Consider the following 20,628-nt stretch of genomic DNA (forward strand, 5'->3'; position numbering starts at 1 on the left):
CAGGCGCAGTGAAACCCATTTGTATGTATTCGCAGATGACCACTCGAAGAAATACCGTTACAGGTAAGCAACCTGTCCTTATCTGGCCTCCCAGCTAAGGTAATAAATCGGTCTTCTATATACATACATCAGAAATCAGTCAGTTTCCTCCCAAAATTTTACAAGCAAAAAAGAAGGAAATAGGAGCACAAAAGGAAAAGGATCTAGGAGGAAGGAAAAAAGGAAAATCATATAAATATGTTTACTTTTCATGCTGTTGTTTATGAATAGTATAACAAATTGGTTTGTTTCTGTATTCTAACACCTGTAAAATCAATTGTTTTCTTGACTAGATGAAGTTCTTGCTCTAACTCTGCCAGAAGATAGTTTTGATTCGCTGGTATCTGGTGAAAAATCTGACCTCAGTGAGCATCTGTGTGAAAGTATATTTGAAAACCCAGACCTGGTGTTTGCAAATGAAGAAAGGATTCATAAAATTTGTCATTGTTTGCATGTTGCTGTGAAAAAGCTTCTAGACCTAGTTGCTGAGTCAACCAAACAAGTAAAAAGATTTTTAAAATATATTATTGCTGTTGTCATTATCATTGTTATCATTATTGTTATTATTTATTTGTAATGTATTTGGATAATTGTGTGAATAGACAATGTGATGTTAGGCACTTCTGCGGATTTGTAATACAGGCATATTTCGGTTAATTTGTAATGTACCTCTGATAGTGAAGTTCCCTGTTCTCCATCTAACAGGATGTTTTTTAGCAGCATCACTATTGGGAAGATGGTGAAGGAGGGTTGGAGAAGCACATACTTTCAGTGTCAGTTTGTAGCAGCGTGACTGTAGTAATGCAGTAAATCTTAGCTTAGAAAGAATGTGATTTAGTTGGAGCTGATCCAATGTGTGCCTGCTTACAATAGGCCAGGTGAACAGCAGCTGCCTTCAGAATCTCTTATTGATCGTGCATAAACAGTAAAACAGAGTGAAAAGAACAAATAAACCTATCTCATCAGCTCCCCCAAGTATTTTTTAAAAACACAGATTTGCCATCAAAATGGAAATCATAAAATTGGAGGCTGGCAAAAGAAAAAGCCATCCTTGGATGCATTATGGAAAAAGCTTTCAGATGATCCCTGCAGAGATCCCTGTTGTTTGCTTGTTTACTTGTGCAAGATAGAGCCAGTGTGGCATAGTAGTTTGAGTGTTAGACTATGACTTTGGAGACCAGGGTTCGAATCCTCCATGTGGTCATGGAAATACACTGGGTGTCCTTGGCAAGTCACTCTTTCTCAGCCTCAGCCACTGAACAGTCTTGCTAAGAAAATCACATGATAACCTTGCTTTAGCATCTCTATAAATTGGGAACAACTTGAAGGCATATGTCAACAGACTTGTGCAAAGCTTAGCTGACCTAGTTAAATTTCACATGTGCATATTATTGGTTTTGGATAAAATGTTTGCTGAATTGCTCTTTTTTTGTGGGGTATGCACCTGTCTTTATTCTTTTGATATAATTTCTGCCTCTGGTACCAAATTTTATGTTAAGCAATAAATTTCAGCATTCAGAATTTCACCTGGATTTGGCAACTGTGCCCTCCAAGGTGTTTTTGAGCTATAACTTCAGTCAGCCTTAGAATGTGCAGCCAATGATAAAGATTCTGGGAGCTGTCATTGAAAATATCTGGAGAGCCACAATTGCCCACATGTTTAAATTCATTTATTTACTTCATGGGGAGGGGGGAAGCCTGGTAGAGCAGGCAGACCTAAGTATATGGATGGATAAATGCACTTATGTGTACCCAAACTTGGTTATAGCAGGGAAAGAGAGTTAAAAAGTTAAGCTCTAGGATAAGAGGAAGGAAGCAAAGCTGTAAAGGATTTTTCTAAATTTGTTTGTTTAACTTAGGTCCAAAACAAACTGCAGAAATAATCCGATTTGAGACCGCTTTAACTGCCCTGGCTCCAGTTTCATTGTATAGTTTATTGTGGCACCAGAGCTCTCTGACTCAGAAAACTACAGTTCCCAGAATTCCCTAGCATTGAGGCTGTTAAAGTCTCAGACTGGATTATTTCTGCAGTGTGTTTTGGATCACAGAGCTTAATGACAGGTTGGGATAGGAGAAGTTATCATACTACAGTCAGCTCTCCGCATTTGTGGGGATTAGAGGAACAAGACTCAAATAAATGTGGAAAACTTACAAATAAGGCAAGCCCCTCCCACCTCCTCCTCTGATGCCTGGGACAGGTCCAGCCAGCTGTCCCAAGCATCAGGGAGATCAGTGGAGCATGGGTGCGAACCTCTCCCACCTCCCCTCCCCTCAACTGTAGCCAGCTGTCCCGGGCGTTGGAGGAGGAGATGGGAAGGGATCACACACGGGCTCCCCTGGCCTCTGCGACAGCAAATAACCAAATTTGTGAATGCCAAGTCCACAAATGTGAAGTACCAACTATACATTGTGCAGTATGATTTTAAGGAGGGCAGTTTTGTAGGATTTTAATTTCAATCCTACGTACAGTCGGCCCTCCATATTCATGGCCTTGGGACTCATGGTTTTGATTATTCGTGAGGTCAAAGCCACTAGTGCAGGCGTTCTTCCTCCCTTCCCCTGCCCAGTGTCTCCTTGGGCAGCCCAGGGGGAGATCAGGAAGGTGAAGGGAGGAGGTGCCTTGCCCCCCCCAGACCCTTCTCCTCCCTGATCCTCTCCTTGAATGCCCAGGGAAAGGATTAGGAAGGAGAAGGGTCTCGGAGGAGCCAAGGCACCTCTTGTCTTCTCCCCCATCCTCTCCTTGGGATGCCCATGGAAAGGATCGGGAAGGAGAACAGGCAGGGTGCCAATTAAAGGGACAGGAGGGTGGGAAAAAAGGAGCACGCAGTGCTGCTCCTCTTCCCCCATTCACCCTTCCCTTTAACTGGCTTCTAAGTAAGTAAGCAAGCAAGCAAGCAAGCGGATGAGCCCTCCCTTTGCCATCTACATTACAGAGGGAGAATGTGGCCTGCCAGCTCCATCAGGCCTGGCCTGAACTAAGAAGAAGAGCCCTCCTTCCAGTCCATCTGCCTTGGTCCAGGCCTCAGAGGGAGAGAAAAACTGCTGGACCTGATCCCTTTCCCCACCATCATTCCCTTCTCCTTTTGTGTCATGTCTTTTTAGATTGTAAGCCTGAGGGCAAGGAACCGTCTAATTAAAAATAATTGTAAGCCGCTCTGATAGCCCTTAGGGCTGAAGGGCGGGGTATAAGTACTCTAATAAACAAACAAACAAATAAAAATATGTGTATGTACCTGGGAGTACTCAGGGGATCTTTCTTAGCACAATATTGTGCTGTCCGTACATTGTAAGGGAAAGAATGAATACTTTATAACATAACTTTCATCTAAATACTAGCTTCTGATACTGAGAAACTAAAGTTTGGCTTACTAAAATGAAACCACAAATGTTTTGCTACAAGTGGCGTACTGCAATACAAGTAACTCTTTATCTTTAGATCACCAAACTATTTTGAAATAATATTTCAACTGCTACATTAACTGTAGTTTCTTGATAGTCAAGGGATAATAGTATTTTCCTGTACGGTTAGATTAACATAGCCTATGATAAAACCTGTTATAGGATAAAATGTCTAAAAATATTGCAGAAATACTGTGCAACCATTTATTCAGAGTTTTAAATCATTTCATATTTTACAGCTGGAAGAAATGCATAACATCCACCTTCATGTGGAAGAGGAATTCACACGGAAGAATTTGGAAACTTGTCAAGTCGTTAATGAACACCATGAGCTAGTGGGCTGTCTTAATGAAGAGAGTCAAGTAAAAAATCAGCTTGTGCTGGAGCTTCATAAAACAAGAGGTAGGAGAAACTAAACTGATATGGTGTTAAGAGTCCAGATGCTTTGCATCGGAAGGAGGTACGTGCCTGGTGATTTCATATTGGCCTAAGAGGAATTTTTATCACCATAAAAAGAAGTTCTGATGGCCATGCACACTTCACTGGGCAAACTTCAGACTTCCTTTTGGTATCAATATTTCTTTTTCTGGATGGCAGGTGGAGCAATCCACCATGTTTATCCCCCATGTGCCAACTCAACAAGGCAGGAGTCAAAGTTCTTCCTCCATTTCTTCCATTACAACTCTCGCATCTACCGTCTATGTTTAAAGAAATACCAAGTACAAGTGGAGGACAACTGGTAATAGAGAAATGGAGGCAGGCAGCCACATTAGCAGAAAGCAATGTAGTAATGTTGGGAATGGATGCAAGTACTGTATGAGTAGAGAGTGTAATGCAAACAGAGCATATGAAATACTGCCTGGTCTTAAAACGTTGATTAGTAAGCAATTAGATATTAGAAATATGGAACAAGTAAATCATATGAGGAACGAATTTAATAGGAATACTGTATAAATACAATTAATTCTAATGTAAATTTAAATAAAATGAATTTATTGAGTTTAGTGAATTTAATTAATTGAAAACCAATGGAATGCAAGAGACAGAAAAAGAAAATACAACAAAACTGTAAATATATGGAGAAACACAATGAACAAGAAAAAGACATACAAAATAGCAGAAAAAGAAAATTGATCAGACAGAGGACGTTAATGAGAGATTAGAGGAAGAAGAGCCAATGAAGTGTACAAGGAAAAGGAAGCATATAGATCAGGGGTAGGCAACCTGCGGCCCACGGGCCGGATGCGGCCCGGTGAGGCCTTGGGACCGGCCCCAGCCCAGTCCTGCCACTGATTGCCGCTGGGGCCTTTGGCCTCTTGCGCGCAGGGGCAAGGGGGGCAATTGTCTATAGACGCCTCAGAAACATGCATTTATATTAACATTTTTTAAAAAATCAGCAATTTTTTTGCGTGTCCTCCACTTTTTTTAAAAAAAGTATCCACCATTTGAAAATGTTGTCCTACATTTGTCCCGGTTTATTTATTTATTTTTTTAAAATTATTTAATTATTTATTTTTTGGCTTCGGCCCCCCCAGTTGTCTGAGGGACAGCAACCTGGCCCCCGGCTCAAAAAGGTTGCCTATCCCTGATATAGATGAATCTAATACAGAGGGGGAAAATGAAGAATGGGAGCATAAGTTGATGGAGAAAGATGCAAATGACGCAGAATATGATTAAACAAGGAAGAGGATAAGGAGATTAATGCAGACAGATTGTTTCAAAGTGATATGTTCAAAAACTGATTGAAAAGAGTATTATAAATGTTAGGTTTGGTAAATAAAGGAGGAAATAGTCACAAGGAACAAAAAGGAAAGATATCCAAATAGCATCAGTCATAAGGAAACAGGTATCGCAAGGGGAGGAAATCCCTATGCCTGAAATGGTCAGAGAATTAGGAGAGACTGAATGGGAAACATCTTTAAATACTAAAAAATATTTAGGACACTGTTGGAAGCTATGCTCCTTTGAGAAATCTGAGATGGATTTTTTTAAAAATCACACTTGTGGATAGATTTCAGCAGTGCTGAAAGTGCATTTTGCTCCTTCTTTTTGGACTGGAAAAAAGACATGGACATTGCATGCAGTTGCTACGGCCCCAATCCAGTGCTCAAAGTGTTTCAGCTCTCAGACCTACCTCTGCATTTTGCTATACTATTCATACACTATAAAGTTCTGTCTGTTACTGTTTTGAATAAATGCTTTAGGTGTTTAAGTATTGTACTTTTATACACCGTTTTGATTTTAGGCCTCATGGAAGGCTATTTAGCAGAGAGACATGCTTTGCAAGAAGCTCTGAAGCTGAAAGAGGAGTCTGAGTGCCGTCTTGTGCTCGAATTGGAAAGCTTGAAAGCAGAGCTCCATGAGTTAAACCAGAAACTTGGAAGATCTGTGGAGGATCAGAATTTACTAATGAGTCAAAACAAAATTTTGGCTGCCAATGTAGGGGAGCAAGAAGTTGGTAAGGAACATAGTACCTTTTTATTTAATATATTAAATGCACACCAATCTTAAGTTGCTAAATGATTTGAGAAGTAGCCCATAGTTTCAAATATTTTAAACGTACTAGATATTTTTAATCAGTTTAAAACAAAAATAGGTAATATGCTTGTGTTGGTTGAAAGAGAGTAGAAGCACTTGAGTACAAACTTCATACTTCAGGGGGCCATTCATTCACACAGCAATTGTAGTGCTATTATTCCTCTTCAACTGCCATGTTTCCATCTGATGGAATCCTGGGATTGACAGTTTTGGGAGGGACATTTAGAATTCGCTGCAAGAGTACTCCAGTGCCTTACCAAGCTGCAAATTCCAAGATTCCACAGGAGGAGACCATGGCAGTTAAAGTGGAATAATAGTCTTCTAATTTTGTAGTATGGGAATGCGGTGGCTCAAGTGGTTAAGATGCTGACTCTGTTGATTACAAGATTGGCAGGTTGGCAGTTCGAGGCCCAGGTCCCACATGATGGGATGAGCTTCCATCACTAGTCCCAGCTTCTGCCAACCTAGTCATTTGAAAGCATGCAAATGCAAGTAGATAAATAGGTATCACTTCGGTGCAATCATGCTGGCCACATGGTCACAGAGTAGTCTCTGACAACGCTTGCTCTTTGGCTTAGTAATGGAGATGAGCACCACTCCCTATGGTCGGACACGACTTGACAACCTTATCAACAGGGCATATCTTTACCTTTACCTTTAATTTTGTAGTAAGAATGATCCTTGGGTATGCAAAGTAGAGTAGCATTTCTTCACTGGCTATTAACACACGGCTATGCATGTTCTTTGAAAAGTATCCCTTGAAGAGTGATCAACACCACAAGATGGCTGTGGAGGTTTTTGTGACATTTTAATAGTATTTGAGAGAGACCTGGGCGAAGTGCCCTCTGGTGTTCTCCTCTCTAGCTGTTGCATCCTGGAAGCTACAATAGTGAACAACAGCACTGGGTCTGAAGGATGGAGGATAGCAGCAACATTGCGTAGCTGAGGGCTTTTTATTTTAATTTCCCACAGTGCCCTAGGGTGATCTTATATAGTGAGCCTGCGGGCTTCACTTCTGCAGCATTCAGCATAAGCTGAAGCCGCGGGAGAATCAAATTAATGATGCATATGGTGCCGCATGCACCAGGTCCATTATTTTCAATGGGGCGTGAGCATACGCAATTTTCCCCTTACACAGGGGGTCCGGAACGGATCCCCCACAGAAAGGAGCACTGCATTTGGGAGTATTGTGGGAAGTTAGAATGGCAACTCTACTGGTCTACCCATTGCTGCTTTTTTGAACCAGCCCTGATGGTGCAGTCATTGCTGAGCTTTGACAGATCATAGGGAACCCAACATAGAATCATAGAATCATAGAGTTGGAAGAGACCACAAGGGCCATCCAGTCCAATCCCCTGCCATGCAGGAAATCCAAATCAAAGCATCCCCGACAGATGGCCCTCCAGCCTCCGTTTGAAGACCTCAAAGGAGGGAGACTCCACTACACTCCGAGGGAGTGTGTTCCACTGTCGAACAGCCCTTACTGTCAGGAAGTTCCTCCTAATGTTGAGGTGGAATCTCTTTTCCTGCAGCTTGCATCCATTGCTCCGGGTCCTAGTCTCTGGAGCAGCAGAAAACAAGCTGGCTCCTTCCTCAATATGACATCCCTTCAAATATTTAAACAGAGCTATCATATCACCCCTTAACCTTCTTTTCTCCAGGCTAAACATCCCCAGCTCCCTAAGTCATTCCTCGTAGGGCATGGTTTCCAGACCCTTCACCATTTTAGTCACCCTCCTTTGGACACGATCCAGTTTCTCAATGTCCTTTTTGAATTGTGGCGCCCAGAACTGGCCACAATATTCCAGGTGGGGCCTGACCAGAGCAGAATATAGTGGCACTATTACTTCCCTTGATCTAGACACTATACTTCTATTGATGCAGCCTAAAATCGCATTGGCCTTGTTAGCTGCCGCATCGCACTGTTGACTCATGTTCAACTTGTGGTCTACTTGGACTCCTAGATCCCTTTCACATGTTGTCTCCTTAAGCCAGGTGTCCCCCATCCTATATCTGTGCATTTCATTTTTTCGCCCTAAGTGCAGTACCTTACATTTCTCCCTGTTGAAGTTCATTTTGTTAGCTGTGGCCCAGCTTTCTAGTCTATTCAGGTCATTTTGAATTTTGATCCTGTCCTCTGGAGTATTAGCTATTCCTCCTAATTTGGTGTCATCTGCAAATTTGATAAGTATTCCCCCAATTTTTTCCTCCAAGTCATTGATAAAGATGTTGAACAGTACTGGGCCCAGGACAGAGCCCTGTGGGACCCCACTGGTCACTTCCCTCCAGGATGAAAAGGTGCCATTGTTGAGCACCCTTTGGGTTCGTCCGGTCAACCAATTACAAATCCACATAACAGTTGCCTTGTCTAGCCCACATTTTACAAGCTTGTTTGCAAGAATGTCATGGGGAACCCTGTCAAAGGCCTTACTGAAATCAAGATATACTATATCCACAGCATTCCCTTCATCTACCAAGCTAGTAATTTTAGCAAAGAAAGAGATCAGTTTTGTCTGGCATGATTTGTTTCTCTGAAACCCATGTTGACTTTTTGTGATTATGGAATTGCTTTCTAGATGTTCACAGACTCTCTTTTTAATTATCTGCTTCAGAATCTTTCCTGGTATCGATGTCAGACTAACTGGCCGATAATTGTTTGGATCCTCTTTCTTCCCCTTTTTGAAGATGGGGACAACGTTTGCCCTCCTCCAGTCTGCTGGGACTTCTCCTGTTCTCCAGGAGTTTTCAAAGATTATTGCCAATGGCTCTGATATTACATTTGCCAGTTCTTTTAATACCCTTGGATGTAGTTCATCTGGTCCTGGAGACTTAAATTCATTTAGATTAACAAGGAATTCCTGTACTATCTCTTTACTTATTTTGTGCTGAAATTCCCCTATTGATATTGATATTGATGCCTGATATTTCTGGTTTATAGTGGTGGGGGAAAACAATATTTATGACACTCTAAAGCATTAATTTTCCCTTTAAAATGCATGACGTTCATGTTTTTGGTAATGCTATTTTTTTATTTGTTAGATTTAATAAAGGAAATTGAACACCTGGCAAAAGTAAAATTAGACATGCAGTGTCAAGCAGAAAAGGACTGTTCCACCTTGAATGCTCAGATGAAAATACTGGAAATGGAACTTGAAGAACAGCTTAAAAAAAATCAGAACCTGACTGAGATGTCATTGGAGGTTACTGATCTCAGACAACAAGTGCAGTTCCTTGAAAGACAACTTAAAAATCAACGTGATTTCATGGATGTAAGGCGGAAAATACTTTGCTTGTAGAATTAGGGATGTAACATTGGTAGCTCTAGTCAATTAAAAATTTCAGTGACCTCAAAAAAATTCTTCTTGTAAACTAAAATAGATTTTAAAATCTTTTTTACTTCTTACTTGACAGAAACAAGCTATTGAACGGGAACATGAACGTGATGAATTCCAGGAAGAAATTCAGAAACTAGAAATGGAGTTAAAACTAACAGCAAAATACCAGGTTTCTGGACAAACCAGTTTGGTAAGCAGAAGTATTCAATATATTACGCAATGAGTAATCACCAGAACTTGTGGTACTTTGAAAATACCTTCTGACATTGTTTTAAAATATTCTTGTTTTTTTCCAAGCAGTCTTATGAGCCTGGCAAGCTGTCAGCTAATTAATGCTGATATAAATAGTCAAGAACCATTCAACTAATGATCTTGTTAGACAGTTGTTTCTCCTTATTGGAACAAAATTCCTTTCAGACATTGGAAAAATCTTTCCTTGACACTTTAAATACTCTTTCATTCATCTTTCTTCACATAAGCAATCTTGAAAAGTGATGCTTAGACCTGTTTCCTGAGCATGGTAATGCATTCCTCTTGATGAGCCTCTTCTGGATGTACATTTTCATCACATTTCATGTTTCTAAGTGTTATTAAGGAAATCTTTGCACTTGAATTGTATTTGCTAATAAGCATTTTAGGTATCTCAATAAATATGTTAGTGGCATTTTATCTATTAATAAAACCTTTATCTCTTTCCATTCATAATAGGTAGATTCCCTCTACAATGAAATAAAAGAGAAAACAGAAGATTTAAATCGGCTTTTTTTGGAGAAAGAACATATGCAGGAAGATATTGCTGTTCAAAATGAACAAATACAAAAGCTAGAAGCACAGACTAGGGAACTAGAGCATAAAAATAAGGAAGAGGCTAATAAAGCTAACCAACTCACGCAAGAACTGCAAAAAATGAAAAAAAATGGAAGCTGAACTGAAAGAAGTAACTCATTATAATTTTACACTTTTATTGGAAATAAATCTTTGGATGCGATGTATTACTAACTACTGACATATCTGCTGGGGATTTTCTAATGACTTTGAATTCATTCTAGGTGCTATCCAGAAGTCTTCGACACTGGGATGTTCTCTTTGGCCTGTTACAGACAGCCAAAATAAAGCTGCTTTGAGTCACAGTGGAGGTATGGTGTTTCAATGATGCATGTGTCCTAAGAGTCCAGAAGCCACACCAAAGCCATGCTCCAGTCCAGTCCTTAGGCTTTGGTGCGAATTCTGGACTCTTAGGACGCATGCATCATTGAAACACCATACCTCCACTGTGACTCAAAGCAGCTTTATTTTGGCTGTCTGTAACAGGCCTTTGTCTATTGGGAAATTTTGATTGTACTGTGGACTGGATGGCACCTTTCACTTCTTCTTTGGGATCAAACGAGTTGTTTGTTCATTTGTTTCCATCAGTGCTGAATGGTTGATCTTGTCTGGTTTGGATTGCTTGATCAGTTTAATCTTGTTCAAAAGAGATTTCTTCTTTGAATGGAGCAGACCAACTAGGTGGGGAAAGACCTGTCTTGATTTTTTTTTTTTTTGGCAAGAGAGATAGCCCATGATTTACCTGTGCCCTCCTGGATTCCTAGTTGACTTTCTACTAAGGGGAAATTGCTATTCTGCCTTCTGGTAGATTGTGTGCTTTGTAGGTTCAGTCCCTAACTACTCTAGACTAGGAAAGGCTTTGACCTGAAACCCTGAAAAGCAATTTTGGGCCAAAAAAGACAGCCTGGTAAAGCCAGCTTGTACACTTTAGATGTGCCATGCCCCAAGATGCGCTATGCCCCAAGCCGTACAAAAGCCCCGCCGGCAATTACATGCCAGCCAGCTTCTATACAGCTTGGGGGTATGGCGTTTAGATGCCACATGCCTCTGAGTCAGTAAAAAGCCAGCTCCAGAGGGAAACTGATGGCTTTTTTCTGTCCCTATTTGGGGTGGAAGCTGACTGGATTGGGGCCGCGTGTCTGTTTGCCGTGGCCGCAGTCTATCCTAAATGGGGCGTCTCCGAGCTGCCACTTTTGTGCAGTCTGTTTCGGCCTTCAGTTGGCTTAGATTAGACCTGCACAACTTGACACTAGGTAGGGGCCAAAATTAAAATAGGTTAAACTTCTTCAGGCCGTAAATAGGTTTTAATTAAACAATTATTAATAATACTTAATATTATTAAAATTAATTCCATCCTTCTCTGCTCGCCTCTTCCACCTCCACATGGCCCTCTCCTCAGAAGGAGCAGTGGAGGAGTCTTGAAGTCATTCCACATCCTTGTGGGCCACCCAAAATACTATGGCGGGCCTCATCTTTCCTTTCTCCCCCCCCACCCCGGGTCCATATGTTAAACAGGCCTGGCTTGGATGGACCTAAAATCTGACTCCAGATAAGACATTGCCCTGTTTACCTGTGAAGATGAATATAGGAGGTGGGGTATTTTTGGTTTTTGAAGGACAGGCAAGATAAACAGCTAGTGCACTGTATCAGCCAGTCCTAAAAGCCTTCCTCTTATAAATAAATTTGTTGAACAGTGTTTACATTTTTTTGTAACTTTGCAGAATTCATATTTAAAAATTGATTTAAAAAAAGAAATTTGGAAGAATTTTCTTCTAAACAATACTTAATTGTCCTTTACCAAATCAGAATAAATTGTGTTTTCCCACTAAAGGAAATCTATTTCTATCTTCACAAATGGTTGTTTACATTAATACTTGTGGAGCAAACCTGGGTTGTTACCACACTTTTTATAAAACTCTGTTCTGTTCTATCAAATGCCTTTGCATCAGCTAAAAAATCTATGAAATGAACTCTGAGTCAGGGTCATGTTTAAATGTCAGATCAATCCAGTTACTTATTCCAACTTCATAATTAGGATAGATTGTAAAATGTATCTAATTATATGCTATAAAATCATAACATCTTTGATTTTGGAAGCAGAATAATGTTGATTTCTCTGTAAATGAGAGACTCCAATAACCATCACTTAAACCTTTTTTTGAATATTTGGTGTGGGTCTAATTTGGTTTAAATCATAATTGTAAAATCCATTTCAGCCTCAGTACTATAAGCAGAAATAGCAGAACAGCAAGGACAACCTGTTTTTGTGGTAGAGGAGAACTCAATTTTCTTCCTTAGTAGGTCTGGATGTATGTTATTAATCAATATATTCTGAAGGGACTGTTACTTGTATACTGTATATGATTCTTATATTAATGTTTTGCAGGATAAAGAAGCTTTACAGCAGCAAAATCACAATAATTTGATTCAAATTTCTGCTCTGCATTCCAAACTGGATGAAGCAAAACATAAAATGTTTATAGAATGGAACTCAAATAATGTTCTAAATGAAGAATTAAAAGTACAAGAAGAACTTTTATCAAAAAAGAGAGAAGTAAGTGCAAATGAAAATTATAAAATAATTATTGGCGGGGGAGCAAACTCTTAATTATTTCCTGTTTGAGGGTATTATTGCTCCCATAGTAGTTGAAAATACAATGAGCCCGTGCATACGCTGAAGCCTCAGTATGATATAATGAATGGTGCACATGCTGTGCACATGCCCCATTATTTTCAATGGGGCAGAAGCATACACGATTTCCCTCTTCCCCCCATAAGGGAAGGGAAGACTGTACTGTGATTTTTAAAGATACTGCTTACAAATGTCTAGTTACTTTTACTGTATAATTGAATTGTATTGCTGTATGACGATGAGCTAGTTTTAATGTAATTATTTTATTGTATTTTATTGATGTTTTCTTGTATGTATTTTATGGGTTGTAATTTCACCTTGATCCTTTCAGGAGAGGCGGGGAAATATTACTATTACAGGTATTATTATTATTATTATTCCTTGTTCTTCTTATAAAATCTGTGTAGATTAACATACTTTGATGTTTTATAACACATTTAAATGAACTCTGCAATATTTATTACATACATTTTGCATGTTTCTGCCAAGGTATCCAGGGCATGTGTGTTAAAATTTTAAAATACTAAAACAGATTGAACATTATATGGAATAATAGTGTTCTCTCAGGCTGATTGATGGTATGTCTAATAGTATGCTGACACAAACTCTCTGATCTGGATTTCCTGCCTTTCCTTAGCCACTAGGCATTATGTAGTCTGTGGCGTATGTAAGGGAGGGCTGCCCCAACATTCCTCAGGAATGTCTGGCTCATAGCTTTTGATCTTAGCTTGGGCTTCGGATGGCCTAAAATGTCACACTTATGCACACTTGCACATTTCGGCAAGCAGAATTTATTTTATTTGAAGGATTTATATCTTGCCTTTCCTGGATATATATCCTTATATCCTGGAATTCAAGGCTGCTATGAATGACTGTCAGGGATGCTTTGATTGTGAATTCCTGCATGGCAGGGGATTGGGCTGGATGGCCCTTGTGGACTCTTTCAACTCTATGATTCTATGAACTAGACTGTCTCCTAACCTTAAAATTTCAAGGGATAATCGTTCATTTCCATATTCTTCTCATAAATTGGACTGTCAAGCTGTCCATCTCCATTCCTGCACTCGAGCAGAAGGAGGAAGCTGTTTGGGCTGGGGAGGCTTTCTTGGCAGCTGTTTGGCAGGGCCATAGCTGATCTGCCCTCTAATGCTCTATTGCAGGAGGAATAATAGCTCAGGTAAAGCACCTATTTTGTATTCAGAAAGTCCCAGTTTCAAGCCTGGCGCCTCCATTTTTAAAGGATTTCTGGTAGTAAGTAGGTGATGGGGAAGGGCTATAGAGTATTTTAACCAGTCAAAAATAATACTGGCCTAGATGGATAAATGCTTTCACCTGAACTTCCCCTGATGCTCAGAGGATATCTTAACATCTGTTCTGTATACATCAGCAAGACCTGCAAAGGAAGGGCAGCACCTTGCTGACCAAACTTTTTTTCCTGCCTAGAAGTGCCACATAAATTTTCGACTCTTCTCTGTATGGTGTTTTTCCATTGTGTTGGTGATAAGATTTAACTTCTTGAAAGTTAAGACTGTAAAAGAATTCTTGTTTTCTTTTGCTTTTTGTTTGTTTGTTTCAGATTGAAAATTTGTTAGAACAACTTGAACAATATAAAATAAGTTTAGTGAACAAAAATGAAGAAGTCTTACAGTTGAGTTCAAGGTTGGAAGTGGAAAGAAATGTTAATTACACCCAAATAATCCAGCTCAAAGAAGAAAATGCACACCTAAAAGTAAGTTTAAAAGTTAATTTTAAGGAAAAATAATTGGTTGAGAGATTTTGCTGTCAGATCTGGGATGCTTCCAAATAGATAACTCCTAGAACTGCCAGTGAAACATTATATAGCTATTCCATTTTTTCTTTCTACAATTTTTTTTGTGGAAAGAAAGAAAAAGAAGTACAGGGAAAACACAGCAGGATTACAGGTGAAAGGCTGTAGCAGTGATGTATTCAAGTCTTTTATTCCAAGTCTCAAGTCAAGATAGAACAGGTCTGAGAAGATATGAGAAGTTCATCTAATGTGGAGAAGGGTGAGGAGGAAGCAAGCAATCCTCTTTAGCAACATAAATGAACTATGGACACTGTATTAGATTTAATTGAAAAGGAGTACTTTGGTTAAATAACAGGAATCACAGAAGTATTGAAATTTTAGAAATAATCTGTTTACTCTCTTCCAGATCAAATATATGAGAGATTATGCTGGCTTTAGACATGACATATCATATTGTCCATAGCTGAGACACCTTTTCTTTGTAGAATATAATGTAGTCCACAAAACTTGGGACATTTGTGATCTATCATCATACTAGTATTCTTTTCTCTAAACTTTCTGTTTAATGGCAATAGAAAGGTAGTGGTGGTTGTAGTAAATCAAGCTGTCTAATGATAGACCTATTTTCTATTAGGAAAAGGTTGCAAAAATTATCATGCCAAGTCAAAATTCAGAAGATAGTGAATTGATTGTTCTACAATTCTTGAAGTCTCTGCTTGAAGAAAAGAATCAAGAAACTGATCATTTGAATGAGCAGATTCTGAGACTGCAGTGTAAAATAGAAAACACCAAGGAAAATGAGGTAATAACTGTGAGTTTATATTTGTTGTTAATAGATTTAGATTGGTATTAAGTAGATATAGGCTCTTTTCACACATAACAAACAATGGTGTGTTATGAAGCCACTGTGTTTCCTTTTCTTCCCGTTTCCTTTCCACATAAAGGAAATAATTTATAAGCTTCTGCTTCTAATAGTTACTCAATACTGCAAGACTCCATGTTGTTTCTGAATCTGCAAAGTATGGTTTCTTCATACCGTCCTCATCTCTCCTCCCTCACCCACACCAATCAGGTTCCTAAACAAGAATCAGAGAATAGTTTTAAATTCTGGTTTGGTTATATTGTTTTTGCACTCAGTCACGAGAGGGAACTTCTAATCCTAGCCTTGCTCATGGAGAAAGGAGAACAATGGTGGAAAGGTTGTTTTAAATAAACGTTATTATTGTTATTAGTGTACATGTGAACCCAAGGTCACTACTGCTTATTCTTTGAAATTCTAGTTTATGGTTTGGAGCATTGTCTGAATGTACCCTTTGTGTATGTGTACTTATAAATATATGTGAGCTTGGTTGGGCCTCACTGGCTCTCAGTCATGCTGCATATCAAGGATCTGTCATCCTTCATATGTAGTATGAGATGTCATGATTGCTAGAAAAGGTAGACATTTGTATGTTTCTTCTATACATTTAACAGGAAGGGTAGTAGTAATACCTAAACAGTTCTAATTATTAGAAAACTGAATATGGTACATGTTTTTACCTAATGCCCCAAATGTGTACAAGGGGCAAACATTCTCACACAAAGCTTATAAAATCGTTGTTGTTAACTACTCTCGAGTCAACCTCAACTCATGGCAACCTCCAAGACTCCCTGTCCTCCACTTCTCTGCTCAGATCCAGCAGGCTCAAGCCCATGGCCTCTCTAATTCAGTCCATCCATCTGGCATGTGGTTTCCCTCTCTTCTACCTTTCCTAGCATTGTTGTCTTTTCTAATGATTCAGGCCTTCTCGTGATGTGGCCAAAATAAGACAGGTTCAGTTTAATCATACTGGCTTCCAGGGCTAGTTAGGGATTGATCGATCAATCATTTATTATTAAGGCATACAGCTAGTACAAGTTAGGGATTAATCTGTTCAAGAAGCCCTTTGTTTGTTTTCTTGGCTGTCCTTGGTATCCTCATCACTCTTCTAGAGCACCCCATCTCAAAAAAGTTTATTTTCTTTCTGTTGGCTTTCTTCACTGTCCAGCTCTCACATTCATACATAGTGGTGGAGGCTTGGACAAGCCTCACGAGATATAATTTTACTCTTTAGGATCTTGTCCCTTTCTTTTTATAGATCCCTTCCCCAATCCTAGTCTTCTAATTTCTCGACTGCAGTCTCTGTTCTGATTAATGTTTATCAAGCCTACCTTAGCACTTTCTTCCTTGGCCTTTAGTAATTGCTCCAGGTCCTTGTTGGTCTCTGCTGATAGTATTGTGTTGTCTGCATATCTTAGGTTGTTAAAGTTCCTACATCTCTCTCTCTCTCTCTCTCTCTCTCTCTCTCTCTCTGTGTGTGTGTGTGTGTGTGTGTGTTTAGGAATGTAAATTGATCTTTTCCCGTCTGCACCAGTGCCTTGTTTTCCATTTTTCTTGGAAGATTTTAGTTACAACTGTACTTGAATCTGAGGGTTGTAGCAGTTTTATTGATATGTCATATGTTCCTGGTGATTTATTTCTCCCAATTGCTTTGAATGCAGCTTTCACTCCACTTTCCAGAATTTGGGGTTCATCTTTATATGTTCTTCTTCCCATGTATCTTTTATCCTTTCACATTTTTGTATAGTTCTTCTGTGTGTTGTTTTCATCTTTTTTAAAAATTACCTTGGTCATGTCTCATCTTCCCCTTCTGATTGTAGAGTATCCCAACCCTTAGTTTAAATTTCAATTTTAATTCCTGAATCATGTGGGATAGATCTCTTGTTCTTCCTTTCATATCGTAGACAAATTGTTGGGCCATAGGATTCCATTTCCTCTTTAGGTTTGGATTGTGTGCAATCAACACTTTTGGTAGAAGTCAGAAATTTAGTTTTCTCCAGTAATAATATAATTATTGTTGTGTGCCTTCAAGTCATTTTCAACTTATAGTGACTCCAAGGTGGGGAAGGCATTCTGGGAAAGAAAAGGGAGGAGTATCTGGGGCCAATTCTTGGACAGCGTCCTTTGTCTTGAAGCAGTACCAGTAGGTAAAATCTCTCCCTTTCCATGCCACCCAGAACATGTGACCTCTACAGACCCCCTACACACACACTGTCTGTGCCCCTTTCTGGCCCAGTAAAGAAAGATCAAGAGTCCTTGCTCAGCAGAGAGAAGTGTCTCCCTTTGCACATGATCACTTTGGGAACAGCAACCAAGCTAGTTGTGACATAAACAACTGCTAAACACTGTCTTCAACCTCCTGATTCCTAAAGCTGGAGGCTGCTGTCTTCCCATTCACACAAGAGTATCCAACTTCATAAGTGGGGTGTAGAAGAAATCCAGGGATTCTTCTTCCTCTTTATGCCCAAAGCAGAAACCTGTTGTTAGAACTGGAGACAGCAGCCTCCAGCTTTGGGAGTTGGGTTCAGGGAGTCTTCCTCATTTTAATTCCTGAAGCAGGAGGTAAAATTTACATAACAGCCTCCTGCTTTGTTAATGAAGAGGAGGAGGCTGAGAAAGTCTAACTGGCCCAAGGTCACCCCTGGGTTTTCATGGCCAAGTATGACTTGAATCCTGGTCTCCCAGAGTCCTAATCCAGACTCAAATCACTATGGAACACTGATTGTTGTTTGTGTCTGATGAAGTCAGATATGTGTGCTTGGAAGAAACAAAAGAAAAGATTCTGAGATTTGATATTTCCAGGAGCAAAATGAATGCAGTTTAAATATTAAATATGTACTACCCAAACTGAAAAACAATGAAGTAATACTCAAGATATAAATGTGTTTATAACATCATTTATTTTCTGTCCTTTGTCTCAGAAGAGCCACCCAAAACAGTTTGCAGTCATAAAATATTAATACAGCATTTACTGTAATATACAGATACAAAAGAAAAAATATATTTTGTATCAGAACTAAATCTTATATATGTTGGTGTTTCAGATCCTGAAAAACCAAGAGCATGAAATTCAGGATTTGAAGTCAATTATAGAACATCTTCATAATGACAAAGAACAATTGCTAAAGAATAAAACGGAAGAAATAGAACAGCGTCAGAAAGTAATTGAGAAACTTCAAAAGGAGTTAGCATGTCTTGTACCTCCATGTCAAGAGGCTGGTAATAGCCAAAACAATCTCAATAGCTTTGCTATAGTAGAGCAAAAGGATATTCAAAATAAAATGACAGTTGGCTCACTAAGTCATCAATTGAACGGAGACAAGGATGACAACTGTATATCACTCGGTTCTAACCAAAACAAGATCCAGGATCAACTAGAAATGGTTTTAGCTGACAGAGAAGCTTTACAGAGGTTACTTGAAGAAAAGGAATTTCAGTTTAAAGCAGAAATTAAAATTCTAGAACAAAATCTTAAAAATGTTCAAGAGTCTTCTAGACAGCATTCCACTAAGTTAACAGCTTTACATCTACAATATAAAGAATTGGAGGAAGAGCACAAGTGCCTACAGGAGTCTTCACTGCAAAGAGACATGGAAAGGACTAGGTTTACCATTTGTATTCAGGAGCTTGAAGATAGGCTGAGAGAGAAGGAAAGAAACCTTTTACAGAGAGAACTACAGCTTCAAAGAATGTCAGAAGAGAAATCAGAGCAGGCAATTGAATTACAACAAATAAAGGACAAAGTTGTGCAGCTTGATAGTGAACAACAAGCCTTAACCCAAATGCTGTATGACAAAGAGGCAATGTACCAGAGAGAGGTTAGTGAATTTCAAGTTACCCTTGCAGAACTCAAGTGTGAGATTGAAAACAAGATGGAAGAACTTGAAGCACTGAGATCTGAAAGAGATCTTTTTCAATCACAGTTGAAATCTGATAAGGAAAAGGATCAAGAAAATGATGAGGAGGAAATGAATCTTAATAAGCTGATTCCAGACCTTGGTGATGTTGTGTCTTACAAAGAAGTAGAAGAAGAGGGAGAACCAAGTAACAAGCTGTCATCATCTCCTGGATACTTTTACAGAGACAAATTGGTATGTATTTTAATGCCCAAATACTGGTTAAAATATTCAGCATACTGATTTGGGATTGGTAAATAGAAACCTAGAGTTGCTAGTAATCACTGCCAACAAATGCCTTCTGTTAGCTATACATGGATGCCATTTAAAGCTGACCAGCATTCTGCTTTTGGAAAGGTCTGGATTGCCAGATTTAATGCAAAAGGGTTCCCAGTATTTTGGCTGACTGCAGAAATTAAGGGACATTTGAGTTCACAATACAGTTTATATCACTTCAGCGGCATTCAGCTGCCAGGTACCAATGAAGGATGTAATAGAATGTGTGTTAGGAAGCATGCAACTCTAAACAGTTTTTTCCCTCAGTGGAACACCTCTCCCTAAATATCTAAAAAAAGAAGGGCTTTTCTTGGGAATCAATGTCTACCCAAAGCATTCTCTCTATAATTTGCGTCACCAGAATATTCAGAAATTTAATTTTAGGGCCGGTTAATGGATATTTTATCTTATTTTTCAGGACAGAGACATTGCTGTGAGTAATCTGAATGCTCCCAACAAAAGTCCTAATCAGCAAGATAAATACCTACGAAGCATGCTTTGTACTCAAGAAGGCAAAATAATAAATGATAAAGAAGAGAAAGATCTACAGCCAGCTTTTCAACAAACGTGTCAACTCAGTCATCTTTCCCAAAGTACACAATTCATTCAAAAGATACCAGATAGCTTTCAAAGAATGGTAATGGATAAAACTTCATGGGATTCACCTGAAATTTTGAGAAAAGAGAATAGCTTGGAGCTTCAGACAGGTGTTCCTTTAGCACCCTTCTCAGATGTTGACAGTACCATTATAGGCTCTGAAGGCCTGAGCTCAGAGAATTCACTCATCCAGGGAGACACTCATGGATTGCTGGAATTGCCTGTTTCCTATTCTAATGATAGTAAAGAAATTGGAACCAGTCTCTTCCTCCAGGCTATAACATTCCCAGGGTCTACCTTCTTAGTGACTGAATGTGATGATGCTCAAGAAAATATTTCAGTAAGTGATTGATTATTTTACAAGTGCATATTGGTTTATTGCTGAGTCGTGTGTCCTCCATAGTTTCCATGGAAACTAAATGAGTGAAGAATAATAGCTACTGTGTCATAGTAGCCAGCTCCTG

General features: G+C 39.2%; 1 protein-coding gene across 1 annotated transcript in view; it reads left to right on the forward strand.

Moving 5' to 3' along the window:
* PCNT (pericentrin) overlaps window positions 1-20,628 on the forward strand; it is a 132,152-nt gene that overhangs the window by 47,801 nt on the left and 63,723 nt on the right. Inside the window, 12 exon segments of the mRNA XM_042471181.1 lie at window positions 333-541; window positions 3,678-3,840; window positions 5,684-5,896; window positions 9,016-9,245; window positions 9,388-9,501; window positions 10,020-10,220; window positions 10,222-10,248; window positions 12,523-12,690; window positions 14,345-14,497; window positions 15,171-15,338; window positions 18,440-19,486; window positions 19,986-20,504. Coding sequence (XP_042327115.1) covers window positions 333-541; window positions 3,678-3,840; window positions 5,684-5,896; window positions 9,016-9,245; window positions 9,388-9,501; window positions 10,020-10,220; window positions 10,222-10,248; window positions 12,523-12,690; window positions 14,345-14,497; window positions 15,171-15,338; window positions 18,440-19,486; window positions 19,986-20,504 — 3,212 coding nt within the window.

Source organism: Sceloporus undulatus, chromosome 1 (genome assembly GCF_019175285.1).
Source record: "Sceloporus undulatus isolate JIND9_A2432 ecotype Alabama chromosome 1, SceUnd_v1.1, whole genome shotgun sequence".
NCBI lineage: Eukaryota > Metazoa > Chordata > Lepidosauria > Squamata > Phrynosomatidae > Sceloporus > Sceloporus undulatus.